Source organism: Dermacentor andersoni, chromosome 5, assembly GCF_023375885.2.
Source record: "Dermacentor andersoni chromosome 5, qqDerAnde1_hic_scaffold, whole genome shotgun sequence".
Taxonomy (NCBI): domain Eukaryota; kingdom Metazoa; phylum Arthropoda; class Arachnida; order Ixodida; family Ixodidae; genus Dermacentor; species Dermacentor andersoni.
Genome location: NC_092818.1, coordinates 165,210,374 through 165,235,468, shown reverse-complemented (window position 1 = coordinate 165,235,468; position 25,095 = coordinate 165,210,374). Strand labels below are relative to the sequence as shown.

The window sequence follows — 25,095 nt, the reverse complement described above, 5'->3', positions numbered from 1 at the left end:
ACTGACGTAACGGCATTGAGGTTTCAGCGCGAAATTCAAATACTGATACTTCGACCTTCATTTTCTCATCTAACAATCAAACTATTATCTTGAAATGACTGCATGCAGGGGTCTCAAACAAAGCTTTATTAGCCTAAACTGATTTATTGTTTCACTTTAGTGTCCCTTTAAGTTCTAGAGGGTGTTGGGCAGAGTCGCATATTGAAGGAGCAAAGGCCCCCAGATTTTCTCTCTCGCACCCGCTCTTACTCGCGCCTGCGCAGAAACGTCAAGCCCCGCAAGAAACGCCACGCCCTGCTGTTTCGATCTAGCAATTGTAAATATGCATCCGAGTCGCGTTCCTCGCTCGCGCACGCGTGATTGAACCGCGTTCGTCGGCTCACCATGGCACGTTTTCACTCATACGAAATCTAACGGCGACGGCAGAAATGCGCTGGGAGTGTCTACATAATTGCTATCACAATAAAATGACATTCTTTTCTGTGACACGACGGCACAAATGAACCATCACAACGCTTCGTCTCATTGGACCTCGCTGCGTGCTTTGTCAACTTGTCTGATAGTGTGTTGATTTGGCTTGCCTCGTTGTATGGTCCGATGTACGACTTTAGAAAAGTCAATGCACCCTTGGCGTCATATGTGTATAACATTAAATCCACAAAGTTCCGGAATTGAAAATCTGAAGTACGACTTTGTAAATGTCAAGGCACCTTTTGCATCAAGAGTTTGAGAAGTTTCTACCCATAAAGTTTCGGAATTGAAATCCATTCGCTCCGTAGATTCCGCCGCCTTCGCGAGATGCCGCGACGAGTCCGCTCGCCATCAAAATGTCCTTGAAACTGTGCTCGGATGGGGCTCCTTGCGTCATGTGGCTCCCGTTGCATGGGCGTTGCCGCGAAATCCGGCTTAAGCTCTCAATGTTCGCGCTGAAATGTCTTTTCGAGCGTGAAATAGACATTCCAGACAAAATTGAGAATGATTTCCGCCGCCGGGGGTTGTTTTGGTTGGCCGTGCGTGACAGCACGAAAAAATTTCGGGGGGCGGTGGGGGGGGCTGCTGAAAACCCATAAGCTCCCCCCGCATGCAACGCCCCTGACCTCATCGTTCTCTTTCAAAAAGAGGACGGACCGATGTAAGGTTCACTTTCCTTAGCCACACCAAAGAAAACGTTCCGAGATTCCACGTGATCCATAGTGAGAAACCTGACAAGACTAAGAACTCTCGCCATTTCTCGTGGCTAAATGCCTGACAGACACAATACGACCACACTACAAGGTAACCAAGATGACAAGTGGTGACCTCCTCCTTGAGGTGCGCCATAAGCTTCAGTATGAAAAATCACCGCCCCTTCCATTCCGTCAGGGCTGTCGAACAGCGAAGCTGTGTTAGTTGCACCGAGTGTTGCACCGTGCAAGTCAAAGTTCGCAAGCAGTCTGTATTGTAAATCTTTTGTTTTACTATTCTTTCATCTCATTTTCGCTTTTTGTGCTTCGCGTAGTGAGCATGCTTTAAGAGCGATATCTTTTTTTTTCTGCTGTTCTCCCAGCTTTTTTTTTTTTTTTTTTGAGCGCGTGAGGTTTGTGTCTGTTTCGCCATGTTTTTGTTTTTTTTCGCGTCCAAGTTGCTCCGCCCTGCGGTCTTCCCATAGTTGTAGCTGGGATGGAATGTGCGGAGCCACTAATCCAAAGCTCCGTATATTGGGCGCAAGGCCCACCACTATAGATGCGGGCGCTGCAATCGTTTTGACAATAAAACCCCTCAATTTTGCAAAAGTAGCGCCACTCTTACATCTTTCCACCACCCCGCTCTCCCCGGCGTTTCCCCTCCACGCCTCCTATCGCCCCAGCCTCCTCCACTCTTCCATTGGCCAATCTGTACCACGTGGAGGCATGCGTCGCGCTTGTGTACGTTCTTTTTCTTTCCAGCGCGCTCCGACCGCCATTGCTGGCCCAGTGCGACGAATGTACGCGCAGACGGATTGATCGCAGGAGGTCGCGGGATCAGATCGCGGCCGCGGCGGCCGCATTTCAATGGGGGCGATATGCAAGGACGCCCGTGTCCCGTCCATTGGGGCAACTTAAAGAACCCCAGCCGGTCAGAACGAATTCGGAGTCCCCCATTACGGCGTGCCTATAATCATATCGTTGTTCTGGCACGTAAAATCCCAGATTCATTTTTTTCTGTCGTTTATGCCTTGAGTGTTCCAGTTAAAGCAACACTGCTTCCCTGCGAAAACTTACAACGCAAAAAATACAGACGCACGCAGTACACAGATATAAAAAAGCACTTCAACAAAAGTTTTACTGTTGCTAATGGGTGGGGGATAATTATTTTCGGAACCTCTGTTCGGTTGTCCCCATTAAGTTCGTTCTTGTTATTAAGTTCCAATCATTTGCACTGTAATAAATAAATAAAAATGTAATGATTCCATGTGCTGGTACGCGTTTTTTAATGCGAGGGTAAATGCCTCGGGGCATACAGGTGTATGGGATGGGGGTGAATAAGGATGATTAAATGAATGAAAAAATATTTGCGGATCTAATGAAGTCCAAGAGGGATCGATAATGTGGTCCCTACGTCCACGCAGTGTAATCGCTCGGATTATGTGGCGAAAGTCCTGCTGCTGCGAGGTGCCGGAGGCTCGTCGGTTTCAATGCAGTGCAAACCCACAACAGGTGGTGGATGTCGGCTTCAGCATTTCGCGACTTGAAGACTGGATACCCAGGGCGAGGATATAACGCGAAAGTGCGGCCACTTCCGAGTCACGGCAGGAGTGAGGGCAACCCCAACCCGGATCCTCCGAAGCGCAACTTCCTCTGCACGGGTAAGACCGCGGGGGAGGTTTACCGCACACGGAGGTATAAGAGCACGTGTGCGGCGCCGAAGGTGCTCCTTTCTTGTTAAAAGGAGGGTGGCATCATCTAGGTGAAAGAGCTGAGGCAGTGACGATTGGTACGCTGTTCAAATTATCGATACTGTCTACGTGTGAAAACATTGCTCGTGGCCGCCACAACCCATGCATGAGCTATACACATGTGTAAAAGACGCGGAGCAGAAGTGGCCCTGTTGCTAGACATTGCTGGCCTCAGACAGTTGGAATCTCTCACGCGCCGGCCGAACAAAAGTATTCTGTAAACACGTAAATGAACCTACGAAGTCACGTACACATAGTTTTATGCAGTGAAAACCTGGAACTGAGGTAATTACGCGGGTGATTGAGCACGCCGTGTGCATGCGTCGTGTTTCAGCAATACGAACTGTCAACGTGCGAGCGCATTACGCCTTAAATAACGGTAATTTTCTCTATTTTTTGCGCATTTCGAACACGACATTATTAAGGCCAGTTACCGACTGACGAAGCAAAAGATCGTCTAAATAACTGCTCCGCAGGGCTCGAGCGAACTTTTCCGCGGATTTCCTCCGGTAGCGCGTTAGCCGTCGTCTGCTACGGCAGGGCCAGCATAGGCGGCGTCACTCTCGAGGCCGCGCCGAGCGCGGGAGCGAAGGAGGAGGGTAATGGCTGGCGCTACTTTTGGAGATTGAGGGGTTTTATTTGACAATTTCTTGGATTGGTTTGGCGGTTGACGTCTTTGTGTTTCTTAATGAGGTTACACACAAGTTCGGCTGCGACGGAGAGAACGACGTCAGTGACGGTATGCCCGCAGTCCAATGTCTCGAGTTTGCTCGGTGGCGTGGTTAGCAGCATCCGCCCGGCATTGTCGCCTGCGATTCTTCAAAATTAAATTGCTTCACAATTAAATTTCTCCGTCGAAACGGACAATGAATGGCTCATACCCCCGTAAGCGCGGCCTCCCCATTGTATGACGAATGCTGGAATGGCGAGCGGCAAACTGGAAGAAGACGACGAACGTGGAGGCAGTGGCACTACAGTCTATACAGCATGCTCTATAGTATCGGAGTAACCGCAGCGGCCCGCGGCGCGGCGGTAGAGCATCTGCTTGCAGTGTCCAGGTTTGGCTATATATAGCCGAATTGGGCTACAGAAAAAAAATTTTGGCGTAGACTCCAGAAAAATGCGTAGGAGACGTATGCCGCTATTACGCTAGTGCAAGTAGCTTAGTGAGGAAATTTGGGGTTGACAGAACTGCGGTGCACAGCACAAGAGAAATGAACGAACTTTATTCATCAAGTATGACAACAGTGATTGCGCAACAACAACAGTCTCTTAAAAGCAGGCACGCTTTGGTATGGCTTTGGAGTGTTACAAAACGTCCCTGCGACAATATAAGGCACATGGTATTGGTCATCTGTACCCCCCCCCCCCTTTATTATAACAGTCAAGCCGTCTTTGATGCACTCTGTATAATATAACAACACAATGAAAAGAACGCGTTGCAAAAGCTTTCTGTGCTATTACGTAGCCACGAACTCCCTTACTGTTCATTCCCGTTTTTATTTACATATAAATGTAAATATAACAAAGTAAAGAAATGCTATGTTATCATTTTCCTTTAAGATGTGTGAAGTCACTTTATTTTTATTTTAAAGTCCGGATAATATGGCTACTCGCATCAAAAAAGAGCTAAAAAGAGAGAGAAAAAAAAGAAAACTGCGTAGAACCGTGTTGTATGCAGTGGGTTCGTTTATACCACTACTTTCGTCATTTGATGATAGGCTCCTACAGTGACAGCGCTCCGTGTATGTGTGCTAGCATTGAGCCCGAAATAGATTATATATACCAAAGTCGTACTGCAATATGCCGGCAGGAAAATCAGCAAGAACGATTACGCGACATCACTGTAAATCTGGTTTCGTTTTGCACTTAGGTGCCATAGGTGAAGCCTAACAACGGTGCGCTATAATTGCACAGTGGTATCGTCGCAAACGCACAAAGTCAGGACGCTTAACGAAAAATTTGTTATGATAAAGAAGATTGGCCAGGATCTTGTTCCTGGTGATGATTTTCTAAATGTCGGAAAACAAGAATGTCAAGGAACAAAACAAGGTTTGCTGGTCATTGGGAATCAAACTGACAAGTCACTCGACGATTGGAAAACGGGAAAATTATTTAAAAAGACCAACGAACACGAACATATAATAAACGATATGCCATGTCCAAGGTGCTTATAAAAATATTTGCACGGAGTTATACACACATGTAAAGAAAGACGAGCTCATAACAAACATCTGTTCTTTTAAATCTTAAAGGAGTGTAGACACCAAATTTACAGTATAAATTGACTATAGTATAAGCTTTGCATGCTTACGAGGAGCGCTCTCACGAAGTATGACTGACAGCAGAAATATAAAAGCTAATTTACTTCAATTTTAAAGTCTCGAAATTAAACCTGGCTCCCTTCTCCGAGCTTGTCGTGATAGCCATCACGAAAACGTCATTCCTGACATCAAATATCGTGGCGTTAAAGACGCTGCTGGCGACGCATCTTCAGCGTAGCTGCATGTGCGTTTGTCAAAACAGGGCCGGGAGACCGCAAGTACGTGTCTCTTACGTAGCTTCGGCGTTGACGAATGTGGGCGCAAGTGTGAAAGGAAGCAGGTGACGGATGAGTTTGTTGACGTCAACACTTTGTTGATTCACGTGAACTCCGTGACGTCGGGTACTCATTACTTACGTCGTCATTCAAAGGTTATTTACCGCTGCTGGCGGGAATTTCAAAATCTGGAATCGTGTGCTGCAAATCGTTTTATACAGGGTGTTTCAGGGAACACTTCCAAATTTTTTTTTTAAGATTGCCTGTGGCAGATAGCACAATTCTAGTCCATGAGCTGGTCTATTCGAAGAGGCGGACATTATCCTCACAAAGCATTGAAATACATAGTCGACTAATTAACAGGAATTTACTAATTAAGTTTTTAGCCGATTACCTGATAGCACATATTGCAATTTACAAATTCTAGCGGGTGAGACTGCAAGGCATATCCACTTGAAAAGAATTGCGTGGATGACACCATTTACGAGATATGCGCCGCCAAACTTGCGGTAAAAATGCACTGTCGTTCCAGTTACTTTCTTAGCAAAACGTCGGTTTATGCATCGAAGCACAAAAGTAACTGGGACGCCAATGCATTTCTCCGAAAATTTCGTGAATTAATATCTTGACGCTGGTGTCATCGCGAGAATTCGTTCCAAGTGGATCCGCCTTGCGAATTCTCCGGCTAGAATTTGTAAATTGCAATATGTGCTATAAGTTAACTAGCTAAAACCTCATTAGTGCTTTTTGCTAATTAGTCGATTATGAATTTAAATTTGTTGTGTGAGTAATGTCCACCTCTTTGAGTAGACCAGCCCATAAACTAGAATTGTGCTATCTGCCACAGGCAATTAAAAAAAAAATGAAATTGTTCGCCGAAACACCCGGTATTAAATTACTAAGTACATGATCGCGCACATGCCAGCCGTTATTATGGTTTTCTAGTTTATGTGTATCCCCCAAGTGTAAAAAAAAATAATAATAATAATCTGCCGGAAATTTGGCGTCCGCACTCCTTTGATATACACAGCACTGTCCGCTACAACTATGTAACATAGTTGTTGAAATAATCTGCAACGGGTTAAAATACTACGGCATTTTCAACCGGGCGACGCGTAATGTATATTGCAGACGCTCATTTGCAAATGGATTATTCTCACACATTTTAACACCCATCAGGCTATCATTTGCTAGTAATGTATTTGTTTAACCTTAATACACATAGCCAAAAATGCCTGTAAATAAGGTTCGATAGTAACTTCGAGGCATCGATTTCCTGCTAGCGATGTGGCAGGCTTTCGTATTTTCCCGGCCTCTGCTCATTAAATAGCTGATAGCACAGCCACCGTAGCTAAGCTGTGGCGCTCACATTAAATGTATTGGTTTATGTTTGCAGATAGAGCACCAATACTAATGTTCGACAAATAATTCCGGCTAAGAACAATAAAGAGTTTTATCACAGGTTTGACTTGCACAGGAATACTGGAAAAGTTAGACAGTGGCAGCAGGGCTGGTGCCGCCAACTTTAGAGACTCTGTTTAACCAAAATGCGTTAAAAACGTTCTTTAGGAGCTGGTTTTCTCGAAAAGAGAGAGAGAGAGAGACAAAGTCATTATCTTGATGATCTTACCACTGCAGGCAGTTCGCGCCAGCAGATAATATTTCACTTAATTTTCATAAGAGTTACAAGCAGCTTAATTGAACACGGCATCACCATATGTCGCCTAGGTCTTCCGTCATAACAGACTTTGCCGTTACTCTCGATAGATCATCACCATCATCATCATCTAGGTCTTCCAGCATTTCTGTCACCCTTGTAATACGTCTACGTTAAATACTAAAGCTCTCCATTGACATGTCGCATCAATTTCGCGTCACGCAATATCGCGACCATACAATCGCAGGCGAATTTCAATTTACTAAACACTCAGCTGTTCTATAGCATATCAGCAGTGTGCGCCAAAACCTTAGCACTTTTACACAACGTCCAAAGGAGATAAAATTCTTGCACTGTCTGTCTTAGTTGCACCGCTAGCACAACGCCGACACAGACTAGTTCCGCACATACAAAATTTGCGTCAATGGCATCGCAAAATCAACCTGCGAGCCCAAAGATTATGAAGTACGCTTCACTAGAAAAACCACCTAGACAGCCTAGGGTGATTGCAGGTAACTTTCGACGCATACTGCACCGCAACGTTGACTAGTTTAAGTCCTTTGGTTAAAAAAATAGAAGTCAGTGTACACGCGGCGTTCTCTGTAACGCTTACTTACTAAAAACCTAAATGGTCTAATTAAGCACCGTGTTTGATTCCGCCGATAATAGCGGTATGTAAAAGAAAAGCTGTGCGAGGGGGGAAAAAGCATGTCAAGGCTGTATAACATGGCATAACGAGTCGTTACGCCTTTCGAGTCGCTCGTGAACGATAAGAAAGGAACGTTTTCTCCTCACAACCTTCTCAAAGCCCGTTCGTTGATGCAAATGGAGCTTTAGGTATCTGGTAGCGGATTCGCAAACATGTTATTTTGTAAGCTAGTTCGTTTCGCGATTAGCTGAAACTAATGCGCTGGCCACTAAATCGCGGCGATTTGTTTCTCCCATTCATGTATAATCACACATTCATATAATGTCGTGATGTTTCTAATATGCCTTAAGGCAGCCCTCCTCGAGTGATAAAAAAGAGCTTGTGGTTACAAACGAAGCCATAGCTAATGTTCCGGCGGATCAAGGAACGAGCTTACGCACAAAAAGCCTTGTTGATCAGGAACCGGAATCACAAAGGTTTAAATCGGTGAGAACTATTTTTCATAGGCCGTTCCCCGGCTACCGTCTTGACTGCTGGTCGGTACTCACACTTTGATTTGTGAATCTTATCATACGATTCAAATTGACGAGGCCTTTAGCTCGGAATAATTACTTCTGTCACTGTCTAATATCTCGGCGGGCTGCTGGTGCCGCCAGTAGTGGCTATCATACGTCTTACCAATCATTCTTAGGTGCGAAGGGCATTGTGAGTCCGGTTCTTGGGCCCCCACTGTTACAAGACAACAAATATTCCTATTATCACGCAACCGTAGGCAGTTTGAGTGGCGAAGAACAAGAAGATGAACCAAGTAAGCGAGCCTGCCCTCTGTCCGCAGTTGGGGGCGAGGCTGACTAGAACAACAATATACAGGTTTGTACATGGCTCCAAGGCAAAATGGTGCAGCGTGCGAAGGGCAACCCAGGACAGATGCTGCTGCTGTCCTACTGGTAAACGAACTGCGCCGCCTGTGCGGCACCGTCTCCGTGCCAGTAGGTGCCGTCGGTCGTCAATGTCACCTCCTTGACCTTGTCGCAGTTGGCGAAGTACTTGGGGCTGGGGGGCGAGAATGCGCTTGGGTTGGCGCTTGTCGAGTCGAGCACCATGCCGTTGCTGCCCTGGCCTCCTGCGCCCGCGGCGCCGCCACCGCCACCACCTCCGCCGTTGCTCGGTCCACCGTTCTCTACATCCTGTATTATGAAACATTGATTGAGTGATAATTAAATAATTAAGTAAGTATTTAGCTAATTAGTTGACTAAGTAACGAAGTGATTTACTAAGTAAATGTTAATCAAATGATTAATGGATAATTACACATATATTCACATAAATGTTAATTAATTTAATAATGAACCAATTATTTAATTAATTGATTAATTTGTTGGTTGGTTGGTCGATCGATCGATTGATACATTCATTGATTTCCAGCAGTTTCCGTCTGCAGGGCTGACCACAAAGCGCGGCAGCCAAGACTCGCGCGGCGCGATCCTGTCTGACATCCGAGAGTGCAGGGCGTGACCTGTACGGACTCGTTCAGTCAATCCTTGTACTACATACAAACACACTTACATGTACTTACATGCTTGTGGTGGTAGTGACTTATGTTCTTGTGCTCGCGTCCACTATTTATTAATCAAGTGACTCATTAGTGAATGATTAAATATTTCGCAATAGTTAAGTCGGTATAACTGTGCATTTTTACATTGGTACCATGTGAAACTGACGTTAAGAGTGCCTAAACATTTTAACATATGTATTTCTGGCAAATCATTGTATAACGTATTAACACACAGTGCCGCATCAACCTTCTTGTCTCTTTAATAGCAACGTGTATCATTCACGAGGGCTCGTCAAACTGCTTTTTTTCTTTTAGTGGAAGTATGTAACACATGTACGTGATGATGCTAAAGAGTTCTGTATTCGTTTTACACCATGGAACCATCGTAGTTACTCGCATTGCTTATAGTGTCGCGAAATTTTTTTTATTATGGTGTTTCCTTGATTGAAGAAAACTTGAGCTATATAGTCAAATGAGATGTGAAAGGCGATCAGGTTAACCGGAAGATTGATATCCAGTTTGCTACCTTGAACTGGAGAAGGGGTAACATTTCCGCAGCGGTTATCAGTTTTCCAGTCCAGTATCAGTTTGCCCATATCTTTTTCGCTGAAGCATTACCGCTGGATCCGTTCTTTCATGACCGCAACAGCAACTCCAACCATTAAATTCACATCTTTATTGCCGAACGCAAGGTAACGACGCAATAAAGGTGTGTATTGGTTTAAGTGGGTAACCTTTACTGGGCTTGTGTAGAATCTTGCTATACCCCCTATATACCACAACCTTGCTATCTGTTGCCGCTGTTTAAGCATAACAACGAGGAAAAATAAAATGTATTGGTGAAATAAAAAAGTGCCCTTCCGGTTCACCTAGCTCCCTTACACACCTATCACTAAGTCACTGACTATGTCATAATGGCTGCGACTCTTCGGACGTGGAGCTCAGCACATCTGACGTTGGCTTTGGAAGTTCCGTCATAAGTGTCAGCAGAATTCATACCGCCGACATGGACTCATTTGTTTGCGATTATCAATTTCTCACCGTGAACAGGAAACGAGAGAGATGTAAGTCATAAGGGGAAGGCAGGGAGGATATGTAGGATATGTAGGAGAATATGTAGGGATGACTGTAACAGTACAAGCAATAGTAAATGATAACTAGAGTCAATAACAAGAACTGTAGTTGTAGAAAAGACAACGGTGAGACTAAATATTAAAGCTGGATTACAACACAAGCAAGGTGATTCGGTATATTGGCAATAAAGGAGTCCTTGTGGTAGGCCTGCTCGGTGTACGGTCCCCTCCTGTTCTGGCCGGACTTGAGTAGTATTTGAGACAATTGAGATCTGGTTCTGCGTGGCAAGTTTCCAGAAGTTAGCAGGGTAGCGTTTCCTGTTGTTGGCGGGACCTGCGATGTTTAGTTAAGTTAGGAAGACACTAAATGCAGATAATGTTGTATATGGACATGTGAGTAGTTTCTGCCAAAGCCTTTAAGTTCCGTTGCATTTGTTTCGCCACTTTCTCTAATTAGGTGAGGTCTCAAAGAGATCACCTATTTATTCGAGAAACGCTGCGCACACGAGCTTCTCCCTTTTCAATTTCCAGGCACAGTTCAGGAGCTTTGCTGTACACGAAAAAGATGTTAACATGTTTCCGCGGTTTCCATTTCTATCGCCTTATTTAATAGGCGCTCCAACTGATTAACACCGAATATGTTGTACCTTACTTAGTTTCAAAGGAAAGGCTTGATCGTTCACGTCGTATTCCCGCGAGCAATGTGACGATGAACGGCCAAAGTTATATTCACGAGGTCATGCTTTAACCATAACGGTTGAACGCTATAACCTACACATTCAGAGGTCAGGTTCGAATACCCAAGCTTCAAATAAACATTGCTTAAAGAATAAATTCTGTGTTTTCTATCAGATCGATCATGGGCGTACGTCACGAACATGCTAAGGCAACTAATGATTTGTATGGTGACGTAGCTGAGACCAAAAAGCGACGCTGTGGTTCACAGCTGTGCGGCTTAATGCAGTACATCACTGTGGCGCAGGGAAAGTCAAAACATTTACCCTGTTTTATTTTACAGTGAGGAAAAAAAAAGCACATTTTCAGTGATTCAAGCTAAACGTAGCATCAAATAACTTCTTTCATCATGAAAAATAAACCAACATTTACTGTTCGCATAATACAACTGTGCTCTGCAAGCCGCTCATGATGTGGCACGGTGCTACTTCCTGTGAACACGAATACTAAGTGCAGTAGAGCAGCTATGAGAAGATCCAGCATGCTGTCGCTAGTCTGCGGAAGTTAGTGCGTTCTCTCGCCGAAGGCCGCTGAGATATCCCCCGGGTACGGCAGCTATCGAGCAAGTATAGCGAGATGAGACCGCTGTCGCATGAGATTGAGGCACACGAATTCGAAGAGTGCATATTTCTGTGAGCTCAAAGAGGAGAATTATATGTGTTGGTATACTGCGGAAGGGTGACGACAACGAAATAGGGAAGGGTAGAAGAACATAGCCATTGAAGTATGGGATAAACTTTTGTTTCATCGACTAGCATATATCTTATGCGGCGCTGGGCACTCTGGGTAGGTGACATGAAGAACAGTAGAAAAGGCAGGTTTGCGAGCACGGCCACTAGTTGAACGAAGAGGACGACACACTTCTATTTCACCTTCACGTTTGTTCTTGCGCCCGTGCACGGGTTTGCATGCCGGTCTTTCCGTAACGTAAGTTCCCACCGACTTGATAAATTTTCTGTCAGTTCAAGTTGTGGTACGCTATACTCCCTATTATCCGTAGGCCTGTAGCGGGATAATTTTTATACAGAAGACTTCAAGGTGCTTACAATGGTCTTCGTTCGTGCGTAATGCGACCTTTACGGCGTTTACACAGACAGTACATCTTACTTTGAAAGAAGTCTACAGTGCAAATCACTACAAAGGAATAACCACGGAGACACACACCACTAATAAGCTATAACGCCGTGTTTATAAGCCTACGTTCCTTAACACATGCCATTCTAGAACATAGATCACTGTAGCTGCTGTTCAGCGCTGTGGTTTTCACGCTGTTTATTGGCTGTTCGCTGCGTTTGCTGTGCACATCGTACCTGCCGTATCCAGCTGTAGTAGTTGGGTGCGGACGCCCATACCGAAGATGAGAAGAAAGACGGGTCGTAATGCTGGCCGCTGGCTGCACCCGCCGACGTCGACGATTGGGAAGACAGCACCGATTCCAGCTGCGCGATGTACTTGATGGCCATCCTGAGAAACAGCAACGGCCGGTTAGCGCACAACGCGGAAGCCGCGCGACGCTTCACATTATGGACGAGTTCCGCGGAGAACCCTGTAATTTCCACGGTATCGAAAGCGTCAAATGCACTTGAGCACGCACCTTGCGTCGAAAGTTTTAGACTAAGGTTTTCTAGGACTACTGTAGAGAAGGGACTTCTAGCCTGCTTGTATAGAGCTCTTGGCAATATCACTGTTGGGAAAGAAATACTACTGTGAAGCTTATCAACCAAAATAATGAAATTATAATTTACTCAGCACCAGGAGATGTTGGAGGTACGGATTAAAAGAACAAAATATAGCTAAGGAAGAATAAAAGGAGCCGAGAAGCACGAGGACGAAAGAAGGCAGAGTGGACGCACAGCGCGTGTGCACGTGTGTTGAACATGCCTTCTTTTTTCCTCTTGTTTCTCTGCGCTTAACTCGATTTAGTCAAGATGTACCGAAAAGCCCACGCCGCCATCCTTGTCTAAGGGGAAATGACGGAGCGACGTCAGTGTCCCTGGTGGCTTACCCGACAGCAGGGCAGCATATAGTTCTATATAAAGAAGACCGCCGAAGAGTGCGTGCATGGTGTTCAAAAAACAAGACTGCACAATAGTAGAAATTGTACACAACTACAGTCGTGTGACCACTTTTGCACCGGATATAGAGGAACCAAGGCGAAGAGAGAATTAGCAAGAACATGCGTACGCCGCATAGGGAGAGCTTCCACATATATGCTCAGCTTACGCGCACTTTGCACCGGATATAGAGGAACCAAGGCGAAGAGAGAATTAGCAAGAACATGCGTACGCCGCATAGGGAGAGCTTCCACATATATGCTCAGCTTACGCGCACTCTGCCATGGCGAGCAAAAGCGTCGGCAGCATACGTTGCACGCGTGAACGCGTGAACTGATGCACACGTGAACTGATGCGGAATAGCCGACTTGCCTGAGGGACTCGATCTTGGAGAACTTCTTTCCGGGTGGCTTACAGAATGGCAGCTTCTCCCGGAGCAGGTCGAAGGCGCGGTTCATGTCGCGCATGCGGCTCCGCTCGCGGTCGCACGCATTGCGTTTTTGCTCTTCCCGGCTCAGCGTGCTCGAACTGCGAGCTGCGTATGTAAAGGATACAAGGGGGAATGAGTGATGTATGTGTACGCTCTCGTTAGACACATACTCTAGTGAACAGCTGCGACTAGCTGTCATAATCCCTTCGGTCCCGAAGTAAGAAAGACTTCGCAAATCTTTTAAAATCTCATATACACGAGTGCTGCGCAAATACATGAGCGCCAGGGTATATAGACCATTCCAACTAAACCACTCACTCGTTCGTATTGAAATTTCGCACAGAGGTGGCATTCTGCAGTGAGTCTAGTTTAACACAACGTTTGAGTGCATTGATGGCCTGTTTTTATTCTTTCAGAATAAATTATATGCTCGCATAGTATGCAGCTGCGCCACTCGTCGATTTCGCTGCAACAAAACGGTGGCTCCATCTGCCACGGTTATACGGTGAACACCTTGTGTTTGCAGAGGCAAGTAATGCACGAGAAACAGGCAAGCAACGCGCGCAAGCTTTGTAATAGACTAACCTCGATCACTGTAAAATGTTGCCTCTTTGGAAAATTCCAGCGTGAACGAGCGAGTGGTTCAGTTGGAATAGTCATACATACCCTGGCGCTCCTATGTTTATGCAACACTCAGTAAATATTTAAGCGAACGCGGTATAAGCTTCAAGTAAAATACGATTGTAGCCCATACACCACCGGGCCCTGCAACATATCGAAGTCGAGAAATGCATTTGACGTTAAAATACACCGTTTCAGAAATACTTTGCAGCATACTACAATGTGTTCAGCAGAAGCGGAGTTATTTCAAAGATCGTCTTTGATCACGATCGCGGGGCTACCGCTCCTTCTGCAATTCCTTGCATTGCGGCAGAGCGGGGCGGTGCCCACAACGCTCTGCCTATACTGAAGTTAAACGTGGCGTGGGGTTCAAATTTGATTTGAATGTTCACGTTGACGCCACTACTTACGATTAGCATGAGACAAATACATGCTCCGTCTCCCACTGTAGCTGTATCGGCTCGATCGAGGCTGAGAAGTAATACAATATGTGCGAAAGCATGAAAGTAATGAGCCCGACGAAACATATGGCTTTTCTGATAGTCGGTTTTACAAGCATTAGCATATGAATATAAACGTTATTGATTAATCGGATGTAACAGACACGATATAATACGATATGAGAAACAATATCTCGGTGTTAGGCACTGCGCCTTTTTTTTTCTTTACTTCTTGGATACAAACACACAGATAGGCTGAACACGACAGTAGAAGAAGCTTAGCAGTGTTGACACGTTTCGAAATCCTCATTTGTGTGCAAAAGTAACAGTTCATTCTTTAAGCGTTTAATGAAATTTCTGTCAGAGGGAACTAGCACCATATATCTCTACTCGTACCGGTGGCACTTTCGGACGCTTTGCCGACAGCAAATGTAGCAAATCTAGGCGTTTATATTGCATGATCATTACATTTCTTAGGCCACTGAACTAATAACGAATAGATAAATTCGATCAACAGTGTTGTAAAGTCTGCGCTTCGTCCTGGCTGCCCATCTGTTTCTTCTTTGCGCACCTGTACACGCGCAGCAGTGCACCCATCGAGTGGTGGTTACAAAGTCAGTTCAGCTATAACGATAACCGGTTATTGCGGGAGAAATCTCTCGGCTCCGTGGATATTGTTACGTACGAATATCGCTACAAATAGACTGCAGTGTATATTCGTCGGTGTGCAAGCCACGTCCAGCTACAGCAGCTCCTTGAAGAAATTCCTGTAGTTTCGTGGACCTACCCGCCTTTCTAACGCTGCGTTGTCGCAAGTCGCACCGAGAGCAAACGGGAATAAAAAAAAGATCGGATAGACGACGCCGTAAAAAAGCGCGAGAAAGGTAAGTTGAAATAAACTATATTGATTCATGGCGTTTAACGTCCCAAAGGCGCACTGGGGGGTAATGATAGATGCCTTAGTGAAGTGGTGGAGTGCTCTGCATTATAACCACCTGCGGTTCTGTAGCGCCCACCAAAACGTCAGTACACTAGCGTTCTTTTTTCGCATTTTGCCCACGACAACAGAAGAACATTAGCAGTTTAGACATGTTTCTAAAACCCCATTTGCTTTTTGCCCTCACTGAAATGCGGCAGCGAATTGAGCGTGCGACCTCCTCCTCCGCAGCAAAACGCTACAGACGACTGAGTTACCGCGTCGGCCAAAAGAGGCGAATAGAACGTCATTCCATCCAGTTGTCGGGGAAAAGAAAATAGTTCTCTCCGTAGCCCCAACCACCATGTCGTGTGACGCTCTCTCACTGTCCCCATTTCCTCCTTCAGTTGCCTGTAGCGTTATGCCCGTGTACCTGCAGCCTTGGATCATACGTTGCAGTGCGCAAGCGGCATAATAGAAGCGCAGATACAGCGTGTGCGTTTGTGTGTGCGCGTGTGCGCGTGTGCGCGTTATGCTGCGTATGTGCGCGCTTATGTGTGTTTGTTTGAACGCATGCTTGAGAGAAATAAAGGAGCAACGCAGGCAGCACCCGTACGCGTGTGTAACCGGGCTCTGACGCCGCGTCGCTTCGTTCCGACCGGCCACGCAGCTGTGGAGGCGGAGCTCCGCGGTCCGCGCTGAACTCCGCTGCTGCTGCCGGAGGAAAAAAACATCGGCTACTTCTGAGCGCGTGTGTGTGTGCGTGCGTGCGTATATGTGCGGGTGTGTGTGCACGCGTGCTACCTGGCAAGGTTTCTGTGTTGACCTGCCGGACCCCAATGTGGGGAACAATGGAATATTTTACAAATACTGGACCGACAGATATGGCCCACGCTGTCAGCCTTGCGTACGCTATTGCTAAAACTGAATTGTGAACAACATCGCTACGGGACAGTGAACGCCCTGCAGAGGCGTGTCGGATTCTGTGTGGTCGATTTTGAGTTTAGTATAATATATGACGGAAAAATTGCTGCGCACGCAATAAGCCCTTAGGTTGTTCTATCTTGTTCTTTCTTTATTCTTTTTTTTTGTACTTACTAGCTTTTAGACTGGCGCTGTGGCTGTTATCTCTCTTTATTCTAGGAATGACAAAACTTAAGTGGACCTGGTGGCGCTGCTTCAGTTTGATATAAAGCTTCCTTGAGAAAACATCAAACGCTGCAGAGTGCACGTGCTTGCACGGAGAACAACCTACGTGAGTAAACTGACTTCGGTATCATATTTTCTGCTCCGATTAATGTTCAATTCAACAAGCCGCGGTCTCGTACAGTGGCTGATGCCAGCCCGAATGCTTTGCAACGGCTGCAGAGTACCTAACCATACAATACGCAAATGATGTGTATTGTTTATGTGATGTAATGTAATGTGACGTGCTTTCTTGCAAGGATGATCATTAAACGCATCAGGGGTCTAGGGAGAAATTTTGCGTCTTTGAAGCTGTGAAGTTGTAAATGATTCTATGTGCGCAACACCTAGTAGAACTTACCTTATTATCAGGCCTCAGAAATTAAGCACTATTCCCAGACATGAGGTCTTGCTAAAAGCCCCTCAACGACGTGCAGCGAAAAATACTTCCCCACTACCCCCGCACGTAAAAAAAAAATGGTTAGCGATGAGTCGGCTCACATTGTCAATGGGTAACGCATATATTTTAATTATTTTCAGCACCATTACGGCCTTTACTGATGGCTTTTATCAGTTGCGGTAAGTTAATTGTGTCCCAACTTCGGTTCTGGCAGCTCTACGGAGCGTCTTCTGGCTTGTACTGTGAACACAGAATTGAGATAAATACCCATCTTTTTTGACGTATAGAAATTCAAGATGAATGTGTAAAAGCTAGGAGCACCTATTAGAAAACGGTAGCGAGTGTTATGAAGTGTAGATTCGTGGTCAACAGTATGTTATATATTTTGGCATATATACCCTTCTAAAAAGGCTCGCTGTAGTCGGAAATGGTTGTAAGATTGTAAACGCAAAGAATGATGGATTGCAAAGTTATGATGAAAATGCTGGTCTTCTTAACATATATATATATATATATATATATATATATATATATATATATATATATATATATATGAGGTAAGAATGGCAGTGATATTACCCGGAAGACAGATACCCAGTTTGCTACCCTTAAAGAAGCCCCCATTTTGCTCTTCGCTTGCTCTCGTGCACCTACAGAGACAGACTTCTACGTTCATTTCTTTCTTTCTTTCTTTCTTTCTTTCTTTCTTTCTTTCTTTCTTTCTTTCTTTCTTCTTTTCTTCCTTTCTTTCTTTCTTTCTTTCTTTCAGGGGTGCCGCTGGGAGGGCTGCCTTCAGGTACAAGAAGGAAGATTTCTTACTTCCGAAAAAAGAACACTGCGGAACGTAACTTTCAATATTCTACAACAACTGCAAGCTCGCTCAGTCCGCCTCCGTGTCTTACTTCAGAGTTGATACGATGATTACAATAGTGATGTCCTGAAAATTTATCATTTTCTTCTCAGATTTCTTTTCTTAGTGCCTTCCATTACAAGATCATTCTAATAGCTCAATCCGTCATGCGACTACTTCATATATATATATATATATATATATGTATTGACACGTGGCTTGTTCATCATTTTCGGGTGACCGCTTTTCACCGTCTAACAAATGTTATCGCTCAGCGCAAGACGCGCCCACACGTGTAGGAAGTTTCTGGAATGTTATCGATGTTTCTACCCGTTGTATGTTGTCACCGAAGCATGTGTAATCTGGCAGCATGTGCGACGCGAATTGCGTAGAATTTTCTGGAAGACACGCGGGCACCAGCGATTGCTCTGGAACCTTCGATGATCCTTGTATAAAAGCCGACGCGCTTGACCGGCAGCTCACATTTTCGACGATAGCCGACTGTGTTCGCCGCTATCGGTCTTCTTTGAGTGTAACTTGCTTTTTAGGGCACAGGTTCACCAAATAAAACGCTGTAGTTTCGTCATTCACAGTTTTGCTGCCTTCTTCACAGTCACTACCACGTGACACACACACACACACACACACACACACACACACACACACACACACACACACACACACGCACACGCACACACACACACACACACACGGCTGACGAACAGAAAGTTACAGGTAATTACAGAGCCGGTAAGCATTAATTATGACATTCGGTAATCAATCACAAAAGGTACGCTAAAAAGCCGGCTTTGACTCTCCTCCGCCCGTGAACCTGTTTCATTGTATGGTTGTGACTCAAAAAGAAAAAAAAGCACAAAATATGCAGCCGTTCGGATCCCCTTTTCCTCGCTCATTTCGTAGCGAGGGCACCAAATCGGGCAGTGTAAATGCCATGAGGTAGCATACTAGGCTTTGCCCACGTGACTCCTGCTGTTAAAAAGAACGTTCCGTATTCGCCGACCTGCCCGTGAGTGGCGCCGGCTGACACTTCCAGGTGCACTACATATAAAAAAAAAAAAAAATTTCGTGCGGTCGTGACTAAACAATAAAGAATCTAGCCCTTCGGCTTCCCTTATTTCTTGTACGCTCGCTCGCGTTTCGCACGCACGAACAAGGTCATCGCAGCCGTTACGACGCGTCCAGTGGCGCGTCGAATTGGGGCGACGCATGAGGACGTTCGATGCGCTGCCGTTGCATTTGCGCCAGTGCGACCGGATGCGAAAAAAGCTGTAGCTTCGGTGAAAGTTCGAACGGCGTGTGTGAGTGGCCTTTGCGGCATGAATGCCAGTCATCAGATCAAATACATATTCTGCGCTTCCGATCAGAGCTTGAAGGTGACAGGTTTTGATCTCAGCGAACGTGGTGGCACCATATCCCCGCTACGTTCTGTCTCGCTCCCGCGCCGTGGGAGCTCAGAGAGAAGAGAGAGAGAAAAAAAAAAGCATTCTGAGCGTAAACCTCTAAGTCGCGCGGTCCCGAGCATCCTGCGCAGCCCTCTCACGGACAGGATGCACACAGGTGTTGGTATACTGCTGTGGGCTTCGTTGCCGAGCTTCAACTTTTATTTGTCTCTTCTTTATTTCTTCCTCTCCGTGGCTGAAATTGCGGGCACTTAACGGCGCGCACCTGCGCCGTGCGAAATGTGTCCGTGACGTCACGTGGCTGAGGCTAAGCAGCAGCGTTAGCAAGCGCTCGCGGATCGCGCGGGATTCCAACTCAGGGTCGATTATTTTTTCGCGTTTTATTTCCTTCTTTCTTTTTTTTTTTTTTGCTGTGCATCTTGTCTGCCTGAAATGGCGTTCCGATGAAGCATACCACAACTACAGTGCGCCATATTGTTCGGGCTACAGCAACTTCGCTTATGCGCAGTGCACTGTTACACGTTACCCCGTATATTAACCCACTTCGTTCTTTTTTTTTTTTTTCCGCGAGGGGGATGCTTCGTTCACTGCCGGCGAAAAGCAAAAATAAATCCTTGTGAACCGACAGAAGGATATTTATGTTGATGCTTAGTTTTAGAAAAAGTGGTTAGCTGCAGGAAATACTCAAATGACTTTCAAGAGAAAGTGAAACGAACAACAAAGGTGCCCATTCGTGGCCTTTCAAGAACTATAAATAAGCGATCGAGAATAAAGCGTTGGTCATCGCTTTCCATTGATTTATGGCAAGGACCTTTAGTCATATTGCATTTCAGTCGCTTTGAGCATAAACAACATTAAACAAAGTGAACCCTAACTTCCATATTGTTGCATGAACCCACACTATAGTCTGTTCGCAACACTGCTAATGGATATGAAGATCGAGTTGTGAGCATTGAAGAATTTACTACATGTGTATTATTGTGCCCATTGTGGTTCTTAAGATGGCTCATTAAAAAAATAATGCCATTACGACTGAAACGGTCGCCCCAAAGATTTTCAGAAGAAAAATTCCGCTGCAGATGTGAACCCTGTAGAGTGTCAGTGCACCGTTTACTCCATATTTATACTTCGGGAGACTACTACTCCTGCTACTACTACTACTACTACTACTACTACTACTACTACTACTACTACTACTGACTACCATTACACTTCGGGAGACTTACAGATAGCATCTTTAAGTCATAAGTTTACTCTACAGGCATGTCCATGGCTTCGTATGCAACGAAGAACGATAACACTTATCAATGATGAATAATCTTTCTACTCAATTTCGTATACTATACATGCTCTTCAGACACGACGAAAGCAGTTAAAGTAGAAAGAAGGAGTTTGTCAGCGTGTAAATCTGCTACTTATTCGGTCTTCCTGGTTGTGTTACTCCTCTTTTTTTACTTTTTTAAAATAGTAGCTTTCTATTCCTCCCTCACTTTGTTCTACCATGCAGGATGGTCTCGCAGTTTCGTTAGTTTGATTCATTTAGTGGTGACCCCACACTTATCCTTGTTTCCAGATTTCTCGGCTTGGCTGAATAACACTAGCGAGGTGCTCTAAACGCGCTAACCTGCGATTTGTCGTTTACCTAACTTAAAGAGCGGAGGCGAGTAAGTGCCTCCTGCAGGACCTGAAAGTACGCTATCCCCTTTTCTTTCCTTCTTCTTTAGCTCCAATATCGTAGGCGAACATGAGGAAAGCTCGGCCGACCACTTACTTCCGAAATAGGCGCATCATCGTGACGATTGCACTAAAAGATAAAATAAAGAAATGGCCGCGTTTTTACCGCAGGGCTATACTGGACCCTCCCGGACTGCAGGAGGTTTACACAGCTAGGACTAATTGTACGAGGAGGGACGTGCTGGTGCGCGTGCCGCCGCCTATACGTGCAGTGCTTCTTTTCCCTTCCGGTGATTAGAGAGGGAGAGAGAGAGAGAAAAAAGGAGGACATGCCGTGGAAGCGGCACGTTCTACACTGTGCATCATCCGAGTACGTACGCAGACGAGCCACGGTCCTCCGCCTGGTTCTGCGACCGACGGCCTGGCCCCTAGAGGCCTGGCGGCTGGTCTGGGCGACTACCATCGGGGCGGCGGCGGAGTTTAGCGAGGGCAGTTGGTGGGACGGGCGCTTCGCCGCCGAGCTATCGCAGCAGCAGCGGCAGAGGAAGACGTGGCCGGGCCGATATAGTTTGCCGTCGGGAAGGCAGGCGGGCGCGCAGGCGGGCAGGCGGTCCGGCGACACGGTTGCGGAGATGGGTGTCTGCCGCTGTATACAGGGCGCTGCTCTCGCGTTGTCCCTCGACAAGGACTGCTGACAAAGGGTGTTCGTGGGGATCGGCGCTGAGATCCCAGGCGGCACGCAAGTGCACGGGCACCTGCAGGCAGCCACAGATGTCCGGCCACGTGCGTGTGCTGGCTGGCTGCTGCTGCTGCCATGTCTGTGTGTGTGCCGCGCGCACGCCAGCAGTTGAGAGTGTCTGTGCGCGCGCGCACACACACTCCTCGCTGTATAGCTATAGCTAGTTGTCCCGAACTGCTGCCCCCCCCCCGCCTGCTGCTGCTGCTGCTTCGTGCGTGCATATACATGCCGCTGCCGTCGGCGTTCGTTGCTGATTTCTTCTGCGGAGAAGAAATATATAGACCGCCTTGGCTGCGCGCGAGCGCTCTATACGAAACTCCGACAGCCGCCCGCGCTCACGCTTCCTTTTAGCGCGCGTACACACTATACGCGCGCAAAGCGCGAAACGTGCATACGGCGGTGCGCGGGATGAGAGACGACAGTTCACGTTTATTACCACGCGAGCGCGCCCTGCACCCTGCTTCAGGGGCGCGTTCGCAAAAGGGAGACGCAGCGCGCTCGTTTGCCGCGTTGTGCGTTTTTTCATGCTTTCTTTCCCTATCCGTGCGGGGGACGCAGCAGCGGCGGCGGCGGCGGCGGCGGCCGCAGATTCGTGATGCGACGGTCGCGCGTGCGCCGGCGGCGGATTTGGTCGACGCAACAGGCGCGCGTCACGTGACCTGCGACAACTGTTCTGCGCCGAGCCGGCGAACTGTACTGCTGCCTGGCTGCCATTTTGTTTGGCTTGTTTAATGTTTTCTCCCTCACCTCTGTATGTCGAGTGGAAACCGCGCCGCTGTGCTAGCAATACAAAACCTATCCGGTTTCCCTCTCTTCATCTTAGATTATTATTATTATTATTATTATTATTATTATTATTATTATTATTATTATTATTATTATTATTATTATTATTATTATTATTATTTACGTTTACGTCTACGGTGGTTCTGTCAACTAGCGCCGGAGCACGCAGCCACCATAGCAGCGTATCACATGTTTGCAGTACAGGCGTGCTTTCAGTAAACGTATCGCCTGTTCAACGCGTGGCCGGTGTGACATACGAGCCGCTGCCCGCGAAATTTGTCGAGGAATTTAATCGTGTATCTATTGATCCATTCGAACCATATATTGGGGAGCTTCTTTCTCCTAGTGATTACTTGACCGATCAAACGATCGCCTTTACCTTTCAAACATACATGCCGTACCTTTCCTTCGCATATCTTTCTTCAAAGCGCACCGACATCTGTTCACGTTGTTTTTGTGCATATATGTATTTTTTTTCCCTTTTGTTTCGCCCCCGCCAAAATGCTACTGCCGCGGTGGGGAACCGAATTCGCCACTGCGCTTAGTAACAGTATACCATGTGTACCATGTGTACCATGTGTACCACGTGTACAGCGTCTGTGTCTCGTCCTTGTTACATTGTGAATGCATGTGTTAGCGCTGTAACAATTTTCAAATCAAGTATGCACCAACTCGCCCAGAAAGAAGTTTTAATGTGTATCTAATTGGTAGCAAAACTTCAACTTGGGCTAGTTCGTTCATACTTGGATAAAAACGCAGCGTGACTGAGACAAGGACAAGAAGAGACACAAAGCTACATCACAAGCGCTTGTGATGTAGCTTTGTGTTTCTTCTTGTCCTTGTCTCAGTCAAGCTGCGTTTTTATCCATGTACCCAATGAACCGTCTTCGCGGTTCCGTGTGTTTATTATACAAAGTACGGCACTGTTGTCTGGAGTTTTCAGACGGGCAAGTTGGTTTAACTAGGCTCGCGCTATAATTCGAGAGCTCTGGCCACAGACTCCCAGAAAAGGATCTCGCAGTGACCACTTTATGCTGGCCAATGTCGACTATCGAAAGAGCGAGCAAACAAGACAGAGAAAGCATGCGAGGATGGTGACAAGGGTGTCGCAGGAGATGGTGCCTCGAGCAAACGTTTCGGCAGCAAACCGTTATCCGAAAATGCGCTCAGGCTACTGATAGCGTTTTGTGACAACTTGTCTGTGTGATCCATCATTTACTACAGCGCGACAGGAGGACAAAGGACGGAAACGAAGTGAACACACACAGCGCTGTTTCTTTCTCAACTGAGATTTATTTGACGAAAGAAATAAGAGCAAAGTTAATACGCATGTAGACTGGCGTGGTCGAAAATACCGCTTCTGGGTTCGATAGAGGTACACTTGTGCAAATATTCCTACAGTCTTCCCCTTCCGCTCTCTTTCCGCTCATGAGCAGGTCAACATTAAGGATAAACGAATGCAGAAAGAAAACCGACATGAAGATTACTGCACGCCGTCGTTTCCACCACCTTTTGATTTATGATTGCTTCGGAATGATTTTACCTCCTTATCACTCAATATGACAGACGCCTGGCGAAGGCATATTTCTTTATTCTTACTAATGTGAAAAGCCTCTCGAATTGTTCTTTTATTCTTGTCGCCAAGTCTGTCAATAAGAATAACTTTTTGGGATTGAGGGACACAACCACACGAATTGTAGTGCTGGACTAAATGCGTGTATCGGCGTTTACTCTCTGTTTCTCTGTTCTTTTTTTTATGCGTTAGCGTTAGGAGGGTAAAAATTGAAAAAAAAAAGTGTATGTCTGTGAAGTGTGGGAAGGCGATTCCGTGGCAGAGGTAGAAACAGGAGACCGGAGAGGCTTAGAAGAGCGTGCATATATATATATATATATATATATATATATATATATATATATATATATATATATATATATATATATATATATATATATATATATATATAGGTGTGTGTGTGTGTGTGTGTGTGTGTGTGTGTGTGTGTGTGTTAGACCATACCAGATTTTGTTATAAGATATTATTCAGCCAGCGAACATGGCGTTCTTGTAGACGAGCTCCCAGGCGATGCGGACATACTATGCCGCAAATAACGTGAGCTTCAGAAGACTCAATAACTATAAATCATTGATTACCTGTTTCTTCAGTGCATTAGTGGCAGTTGTCTGAATGGCCATTTTGGAGGCTGTGATATTTTCATCGACACCTATCTTCTGAAAAATCATGAAAATCGCACCTAATTAGAGATATTCATCATCAAATCTCAAAGCTCAATCGAGGCAATATCGAGACTGAGTGCGACCCGCTGCGTGGTTTAAATCGTGGATCCGCGACCTCAATGAGGAGCGACGTAATGCTAACGCATTTCTCTCGCATTTATCGCTAAATCAACGCTGAATTTTTTAAGTTTCCCTTAACCTCACAGTTGCCCACCGCCCAGA

The 25,095-nt window shown here is 45.9% G+C and overlaps 1 protein-coding gene and 1 long non-coding RNA gene across 3 annotated transcripts in view; one reads left to right on the top strand and one right to left on the bottom strand.

Moving 5' to 3' along the window:
- Positions 1-4,122: 4,122 nt before the first annotated feature.
- Positions 4,123-25,095, bottom strand: part of LOC126531577 (uncharacterized) — a 32,783-nt gene continuing 11,810 nt past the window's right edge. Inside the window, exons 3-5 of one of the 2 annotated variants that reach the window (XM_050179146.3) lie at positions 13,549-13,711; positions 12,433-12,586; positions 4,123-8,946 (exon numbers count right to left, since the gene is read on the bottom strand). In XM_050179146.3, the coding sequence (XP_050035103.2) occupies positions 8,701-8,946; positions 12,433-12,586; positions 13,549-13,711 (563 nt within the window). In that variant the 3' untranslated portion in view covers positions 4,123-8,700. Of the gene's footprint in view, positions 8,947-9,568; positions 10,722-12,432; positions 12,587-13,548; positions 13,712-25,095 lie in introns of those variants that run through there. The other variant, XM_055071262.2, reaches the window with a different exon arrangement.
- Positions 16,306-20,973, top strand: LOC129385134 (uncharacterized). The gene is made up of 3 exons (XR_008612717.2): positions 16,306-16,838; positions 17,309-17,347; positions 17,938-20,973. It is a non-coding gene; the product is annotated as an uncharacterized lncRNA (long non-coding RNA).